The sequence below is a fragment of the Heptranchias perlo genome, chromosome 2 (assembly GCF_035084215.1).
Source record: "Heptranchias perlo isolate sHepPer1 chromosome 2, sHepPer1.hap1, whole genome shotgun sequence".
Taxonomy (NCBI): Eukaryota; Metazoa; Chordata; class Chondrichthyes; order Hexanchiformes; family Hexanchidae; genus Heptranchias; species Heptranchias perlo.
Window position 1 is genome coordinate 17,957,452 of NC_090326.1, and position 9,288 is coordinate 17,966,739.

Below are 9,288 nucleotides of genomic sequence, written 5' to 3' on the forward strand. Positions count from 1 at the left end.
ACCATTAACTCGGTGAAAGACGCCCTTTGGTCTGCCCGAAACCTGCTGGTCTTCCAGTGCACGGAGCTGTCCTCGACCGAGTGTTGCAGACTGGCACATTCCAAGGTCCAGGACTACGTGCTCAGGGACGCACTGAAGCTAGGTGTGGCCGCCGCAAAGGCTCTGTGGGGAAAGGCAACCGTTTAGAGCCTTCCCGCCATTGTATACCGAGGGGCTGCAATCAAGGAAACCACCCCCCCACCCCCGGGCAGAATGTAAAATTCAAATTGCTGTAATGTACCTGTAATGAATCTGTAATCAATAATCTGTATTGAGTATAATGCAATGAGACACCCCAGTGTCATGAACTGTAATTATGTACAATGTGTTCATTGAACTGTACTAATTTAACCTGCAAATTGTATAATCTGTATTGTGTATGTTTGGAATGTGATATGACAACTGTATTGTATGTTTTGCTGCAAATTTTATGAATAAAGTATATTTTTTGAAAAAAATTCACAATATATTAAAACTTCTGGATAGATTATTCCAACATTTATCACTCTACGTAAAGATGTTTTTCAGTGATTTCTAATTTTAATTTTCAATTTTTCAATTAATATCCTGGTCTCATGCCATACTTTGATGATAATCTGGGCTTACTTTATCCATACCATTTTCTATATTTTAATGAGGTTCCCACTTAACTGGCTTCTTACTGGACTGTAAAGTTTAAGCTACTCTAATCTTTTCCCATTTACACTTCAGTCCATAGGTATCTTTATTGTGGCAAGAAGACCAAAAGAAAAGTATTCTAAGGCAGGCAAGGGGCAGGTGCAATTCAATCTCAATTAGGTGTGATATAATACATTTTGGCAGGAAAAGCAAGGAATGGGAGTATACACTCAACAGAAAGATGCTGAAGGGTGCAGATTACCAGAGAGAGCACGCACAAGAGAATGAAAAAAAGACATTTATGTAGCATCTTTCACAACTATAGGATGTCCCAGAGTGCTTTACAGTCAATGAAGTACTTTTGAAGTGTAGTCAGTCATTGTTGTGATTTAGGAAGCGCGACCAGTAGGTGATAAAGCTGTTACCATATGGAATAAGTTAAGTGTGAAGCAGTTATTTATGATTACCTTGCGGTTTCCTTAAATGGTAAATGAACAGACACGGGGGTAGGTTTTCAACTTGCCACGCTGGGCGCAAGACTGGCATGGTGGATTTGTGGCCAGTTATAGAAACTGCCCGATTTTAATTTCCACTGGGCGGTTTCTATAACGGGCACCCAATCTGCAATGCCAGTTTTATGCCTGGGTGACAAGTTGGAAGCTTACCTCACTGAGACATTTCATGGTCAGAGGTGACTTGTTTCCAGATCTACTTACCTTCTCAGCCAGAGGGAGGGGATGGGGAAACAAGAAAAGAATGAACACATGATATGATCACAAAAGTAGGATCTGAGCTTATGAGAAGGGAAAAAGAAGAAAACTATATATATCATTTGTATACCATCTGTAAGGGCATAGACAAAGTATATTAACAAAAATGGCCCTCTGGCTCAATCAAGCTCACACCATCCACAGAGCATGAGTGATCTTTCCCATCAAGAACTCTACCCCACCTAATTAATCTCTTCAGGCAAAGTTAAGGAAAAATATTCAAGTAAAACTTGCCAACTTTTATCCACCCCACATTTCCACCATTTAACCCTCCACAAACATGCCCTGCTCCACCCATCACCAGCAGGGGAACTACTGTATCTTGTGCACCCTTGATCAATGTATACCATTTTATTGGTAACAATTTTTCAAACTTACTTGTTGGCAGACCATGTACATTTCACATACAGTAGGTCCAAGAGTACAACTTGATCTGATCTTTGCAAAGTTGGTCAATGGATGTGTGTAAAGGGTTCTGATAAAGGATTACACATCCAAAGTATCAATAACCTGTCTTTTGCCTTCTCTCTAATTCATTGATTGATATGCAATCCATAAACAACCTTGGCCCAGTGGCAGTAGACAGTGAGGCCAGACTTTGTGGGTCCCAATAACTCTCACTGTGACAGAGTAAGCAATCTGCATCTTTCTCTTTAATTTCAATCTCAAATTTTCTCTTGTGCACGTGCCTTTCATACTTACTATTTTTCTGTCTCTATGTCTCGATTTTAATTGACCCCCGCAATCTCGTGGCTTGGCCCTTCCATATCAAAACCAGGCAGCCTAAGTTGCTCAAATGTCATAGGAGTATTAGTTCTGGGCGAGGCTTTCCACCAGCAGCTTAGTCAGACAAAACAACACCCATACCAACCAGCTGTCTCACCAGAGCACTTCCTATGGCAGGTTCCAACCAGCTGATTTTTGGATCTTGGAGCTGTCAACAGCGTTGGAAAAGAAAAGAAAGACTTGAATTTATATAGCGCCTTTCACGACCTCACAAAGCATTTTACAGCCAATGAAGTACTTTTTAAGTGTAGACACTGTTGTAATGGAGAAAATGCGGCAGCCAATTTGCACACTGGCAAAGTCCCACAAACAGCAATAAGATAATGACCAGATAATCTGTTTTAGTGATGTTGGTTGAGGGATAAATATTGGCCAGGACACCAGGGGGGGGGCGGGGAACTCCCCAGCCCTTCTTCAAAATAGTGCCGTGGGATCTTTTACATCTACCAAAAAGGGCATCTGAAAAACGTTGGACCCCACAATCTAGAAGTCTTGGGTCAAACCAATAACACAGCCACGCTCACACTGACATCAAAACAGCTGCTGTAGAGATGTTTTATAACATTAACATTTGCCCCTTAGAAGCAAATGACAAATAGTCAACATTTTATTTGGGATTACCTATACATAGGTATATTTTAAAACCAATTCATTGCTTATTATGAGGCCTTTTAAAAATGAAGAGATAAAAGGGATTTTAATAATAAATTCTTAGCCAGCACTATCACTTAGTGAAAAGTGAAAATTCTCAGCATAGTTATTAACAAATCTGTAATGAACTATGAAAGGCAGGCTCGCCACTAGCTCAGTGATAAAGTCACTGCCTTGATCAAAATGGGATGGTCCTAGGTCCTGATCCCACTCTGTACAAAGTTAGCTGAACTAAACCAGGACAGCAGAAAGGATGTTATTAATTGGGTGCAGGTTTCCTGGGTTAGGGAATGGGTGGGGGGAAAATCAGCCAAGGTTTAAGCTCCACTGTCTTGAACCCATAATCCAGGCTGACACTCCCAGTGCAATACTGAGGGAGCAATGCACTGTCGGAGGTGCCATCTTTCGGTTGAGACATTAAACCGAGGCCCCATCTGCTCTCTCAAGCAGACGTAAAAGATCCCATGACACTATTTCAAAGAAGAGCAGGTGAGTTCTCCCTGGTCTCCTGGCCAATATTTATCCCTCAACCAACAGATTATCTGGTCATATTTCATTGCAGCAAGGTCTCACTAACAGCGTGTAAATTGGCTGCCGCGTTTTCCATATTACAACAGTGACTACACTTCAAAATTACTTCATTGGCTGTAAAGCACTTTGGGACGTCCTGAGGTCGTGAAAGGTGCTATATAAATTCAAGTCTTTCTTTTGTTTTTTCTTTTTCCTTCACTGCACATATGTGATCAACAGATGAGGGCACAATTTGGGTAGCCTGCCAGCATTCACCACCAAGGAAGACATGGATAATGGCTACTTGGGTGAGGTAGCAAAGGCTAATCACCACCCATGGAACTGTACCTCAGTCAGGAAGTCAATGCTTTCAGGAGGACAAAAAAAAGGAATGAAAATTTTAAAAATGTTATTACTAACAAATCCCAAACACAAACTACTTTTGACCATTAAAGCAAACAGTTCTGCTCCATTAAAAGATCCCAAGCAAAATTTCCACTAGTGAGTCAGCAATCTGCACATTTCCTATACTTTTCGTAAATCTGTTATGTAAATAAATTACCTTACTAAAATGTTCACACTGTCCTAAAGCATGACAGAATTGCTGATCCGACAATCGGTGTTCCATCCCCTCCCTGAATATTTGTGGTGTGCTCCCTTTAAGGTGAAGCACTCATCAATTAGCTCAGTGGCATTGATCTTTTCAAAAACGTGTACAAGTAATGACCCCATGATGTGGCAGGGATCCATTTCTATAACGATCCAGCAGGTTTCTTTGTAGTTAACCAAGGAACAGCACTGGCAGCGTTCACATATCACTGGATGCTAGACTTCTCCTTCAAGCCTAGAGGAGTATAGAAAGTGCAGGGGTGAAATTAAAAAAGGAAATTCGGAAAGCAAAGGGAGGGCACGAAAAAATACTGGCAAGTAAAATTACGGAAAACCCAAAAATGTTTTATAAATACATAAAGAGCAAGAGGATAACTAAGGAAAGAGTAGGGCCTATTAGAGACCAAAAAGGTAACCCGTGTGGAGGCGGAAGTTGTGGGTATGGCTCTTAATAAATATTTTGCGTCTAACTTCACATAAGAGAGGGACGATGCAGAGATTGTAGTTAAGGAGGAGGAGGGTGAAATATTGGATGGGATAAACATAGTGAGAGAGGAGGTATTAAGGGAATTAGCATCTTTGAAAGTGGATAAATCACCTTGCCCGGATGAAATGTATCCCAGGCTGTTAAGAGAAGCAAGGGAGGAAATAACGGAGGCTCTGGCCATCATTTTCCAATCCTCCCTTGCTACAGACATGGTGCCGGAGAATTGGAAGACTGCTAACGTTGTACTGTTGTTTAAAAAAGGGAGACAGAGATAGACCGAGTAATTACAGGCCAGTCAGTCTAACCTTGGAATCAATTCTGAGGGACAGGATAAACTGTCATTTAGAAAGGCACAGGTTAATCAAGAACAGTCAGCATGGATATGATAAGGGAAGGTCGTGTCTGACTAACTTGATTGAATTTTTTGAGGAGGTAACAAGGAGGGTCAAGGAGAGTACCGCGTTTGATGTAGTCTACATGGATTTTAGTAAGGCTTTTGACAAGGTCCCACAAGCCCATGGAATCCAAGGAAAAGTGGCTAGTTGGATCCAAAATTGGCCTCAGTGGCAGGAAGCAAAGGGTAATGGTTGACGGGTGTTTTTGCAACTGGAAGGCTGTTTCTAGTGGGGTCCCACAAGGCTCAGTACTAGGTCCCTTGATTTTTGTGGTATACATTAATGATTTGGACTTGAATGTGGGGGGCTTGATCAAGAAGTTTGCAGATGATACAAAAATTGACCATGTGGTTGATAGTGAGGAGGAAAGCTGTAGGAAGATACCAATGGACTGGTCAGGTGGGCAGAAAAGTGGCAAATGGAATTCAATCCGGAGACATGTGAGATAATGCATTTGGAGAGGGTAAACAAGGCAAGGGAGTACACAATAAATGGGATGATACTGAGAGGTGTAGAGGAACAAAGGGACCTTGGAGTGCATGTCCACAGATCCCTGAAGGTAGCAGGGTAGGTAGATAAGGTAGTTAAAAAGGTATACAGGGTACTTTCCTTTATTAACCAAGGCACGGAATATAAGAGCAGGGAGGATATGCTGGAACTGTATAAAACATTGGTTAGGCCACAGCGAGAGTACTGCGTACAGTTCTGGTCACCACATTACAGGAAAGATATGAGTGCACTGGTGAGGGTACAGAGGAGATTTACAAGGATGTTGCCAGGGCTGGAGAATTTTAGCTATAAGAAAAGATTGGATAGGCTGGGATTGTTTTCTTTGGAACAAAGGAGGTTGAGGGGAGATTTAATTAAAGTATATAAAATTATGATGGGACTAGATAGAGTAGATATGGAGGACCCATTACCCTTGGCAGAGGTGTCAGTGACCAGGGGGCATAAATTTAAAGCAATTGTTAGAAGGATTAGAGGGGAGCTGAGGAGAAATTTTTTCACCCAGAGGATGGTGGGGGTCTCGAACTCACTGCCTGAAAGAGTGGTAGAGGAAGAAACCCTCAACCTTCTTCTGTGCTGTAACTTTCTATGAAAATAGCAGGAGGCAGAGGGGGCAAAGGAGAGGAAAGAGAGAAAAACATTTTTAAATGTCCCACTTACGCAGTGAAAATTTAAGTATGCTTTTACATTGATTGCTGATGTCAATTATGATTTCATGCCTAAACGAACCAAGAAGAAAGGAAACGCCATAACAGATACATGTCTAAGATGCTTATTTACTTAAAATTAAACCGTCGATTGCAATTACACAGTTTTAAGATCCAAGACTCCTAGTGGCACTGAATGCTTGTGAGTTACAATTTTTCTGCTTATAAAGATCCTGAACTTTCTGAAAGTTACAAAGCAGAACATATCATTGACAGTTAGAAGAGGCAGAGGTACTTGTTCAATAAACTTGCTCTTTAGGAAAGAGAACAAAGCACAAAATGGCTTCCTATGTACCTTGTGTAACAGTTCTAAAAGGATTTACACACGAAAGCACCCACGGTAGATTCCACCTCACAGGGCTCGAGCGACTACTCATGTAAAGCACCCAGTACTCAAATGTAGACTGGCGTGAATCTAACCAGTGTCAACATTGTCATTTTCAGATCACCCACTCACTGTGACACAGCAGCAACTAAAATTTCAACAAGTCAATCGAAGCAACTTTTTAAGCTGATTGATAGAAGCATGCAACCAGTTGAAGTAATATTCTAATCCTGAATGCTTGCACTATTAATAAAACCTCCTACTTGTCTTTACATGGCAATTTTTGCAAATAGAAGAAACCAATGCTCTGTTGGTGCATATGCAAATAGCAGTGTACCTTGGCACTGAAACGTACATGTTCCATGGTTATTTACCGTATTGATTGGGAATGCAACCTGAGGTCTTTCTCCTTTGTCAGACTGCACCCCTCTCACGATGACAGCTGCATTTTCTATTTTTACTACATACACAGTCTAAATAACTTTAATAGCATTTAAGAAAAAAGTAATGCAGTTATCAACAATGTCTGGTTTCATTTAAATTATAGATAAAGATGGCAGGGGAGGTAGGCTCAGCTATGATAAGTCACTTTAAAGAAACCAAGCTCAGACTGGAATTTCCACCCATAATTAAAGATTTGCATTGTGAAACCACTTACAATTACATAACCACGCACTTGTGTGACGTGCAACCAATAAATTTACACAGGCTATTCCTATACCAAGAGTGGGGGGGACTACAACTTTGTAAACAACCTTTGCTGCTTCCAATCTTTGCCCTCAGTTTAAAATGATAATCTAAAGAATACAGGAGAAACACACTACTTCATTAAGATAGACAGCTCGTGGGACCACCAATAGAGTAGAATTATCATAAGCTAACATGCATGTTGCACTAATGATAATCAGTTGGGTGTGACTATTTTAAAATAATTTCACAATATAGTTGCAGGAATCAGCTGAAATTTTAGTCTTAGAGAATCACTAACTGAAATAGTAGCAAAAGTAACATGTAAAATATATGCAGATACTATTTATGATGTAGTTGTTTTCTTTTCCTCATTACATTCTGTCTGTACATTTTTATCAAACATTTTACACTTCATTTATACTTTAAATTTTTTAAAAATTAAATCCAGAGATTATTTCATTAAACCTAATGCAACTGTGCAAAGTGTTGGTGAAGTGTTTAGGGCAATTCCCAAACCATTAGTGAGTGCAATTTAATAAGAGATGCCACATGCTGTAAAATCCAGAATATATTACCACCATTAATGCAGGTTTTTAAACAATCTGCAAAACTATCGGTGTGACTTAATAAAATTTAACTGTAGCCAGTGTGAAATTCTAATGCCAATTTATATCAGCATGCATGCATTGAATTTTACAGTGTAATTAGCAAAAACCTAGAATATAAAGTCACAGCAATTCAAAATGGTGCCCTTTCCTCCCCCCCCAAACATCACATCAAAGCCAGATTGATATTAATTAAAACATTAATCAAAGGCCTAGTAACTAGCACTGTAAGTTCAGGACCAATCAAGAATAGAGCAGTCAACTGAGAGATTGGGGAATGGGGGAAAACAACAGTGGGTGCCATCTATCCAAAAAAAATCTGTGGCCAAGTATCCATGTGAATGAACAGAACAAACGGAGAGAGAGGAGAAAGGGAACAATGGATTACAGGCAAAAATGTTAAAACATGGGGGAGAAAGTACCAAATATCAGAAAGCCACTGGGGAAAAAAGCCACAAGTGCAATAGTTTGCCAATCAACCAAACTAGAGAGAAAAGAGAAAAACAGTTTTTTTTTAAGTATTACAACATTAACCAGGGCTTTATTAGTGTACTGATGCCCTGTCCTTAACACAGCTCCAGCACTTGTTTACAAGTGGAATGCACACAGACACACTGACTGACGCTCCAGACCTAAATTGCTCCATTCCACAAGTCCAAAGCTGCTATACAACTCGGATCTGAATTAAACTGCTTGTAGAGAATTAGCAACCCAAACATACTGCTTACAAGGAAGCTCTTTGGGGAGTGTGGGGGGGGAAATACCCTGCAGCCGGAGCCTGGCTTTATCCCATCACAATGGAAAAGTGAAGCGGCTTTCCCTTTCTGCACAGAGTTTTATTTATTGCCTTCTTACCGTATCTGTTGGGCTCCCTGAGATACTCCAGTATGGGCACGGTGCTCTCTCCATGTGTGGCAGTGCTGCCGTTACTGTCCCCATTCTGCATCCCATCACTTCCAAGCCCGTCTCTCCGGCTGTGGACAGCGGTGACCAAAAACCTCTGGGACTGGGACTGGGACATGCCGGGGCCGTGGGGAGCTGTCCTTCCTTGTCCGCGGCTCTGTGTGGGAGGGAGAGCTGCTTAGACCCGCTTTCCCCCGTTAACCAGTGGAGTGACTCTGAGCCGGGCGAAAAGAGGTCTCGGAGCCCCGAGGGAGAGGGGAGGAGAGCAGAGCTGAGCTCCCGCCCGACTGCTGATAAACTGAGGGCTGCCCCAGGCTCCACCTCCCAACCAGCGCTAACTTCAAACATGGGCTCTTCAATGTAAACCACTACACTTAACCACGTGCACCTCGTCTCATTATATGTCTCCAGCCTGTAACTGATGCACGACGTTGCTGTTTACATATAATTTTTTTAAAAATATGTATGAGGCTCCTTTTGTATTTCAGTGACATGGATCAGAAAGCCTTCCCAAGTGAGTCACTGTCACTCCCAGTGACTGGCACTTGGCAATTCTGTTGGTCTCAGACAATGTGCCCTTCAGGCAGCAGTTAAAGCTGTAGGCACTGAGTGCCTTATGCAGCTGGCAGACCGGAGTCATACTGCCGACTGTAATCAGGGTCTGGAACGTGCTCCCATGTCTGGGG

General features: G+C 41.6%; 1 protein-coding gene across 5 annotated transcripts in view; it reads right to left on the bottom strand.

The window, feature by feature from the left end:
• LOC137335377 (solute carrier family 12 member 7-like) overlaps positions 1-8,836 on the bottom strand; it is a 259,685-nt gene extending 250,849 nt beyond the window's left edge. For 4 of the 5 annotated variants that reach the window (XM_068000752.1, XM_068000747.1, XM_068000733.1 and 1 more), the window contains exon 1: positions 8,555-8,835. In XM_068000752.1, the coding sequence (XP_067856853.1) occupies positions 8,555-8,720 (166 nt within the window). In that variant the 5' untranslated portion in view covers positions 8,721-8,835. Of the gene's footprint in view, positions 1-8,554 lie in introns of all 5 variants that reach the window. The other variant, XM_068000758.1, reaches the window with a different exon arrangement.
• Between the last annotated feature and the right edge of the window lie 452 nt (positions 8,837-9,288).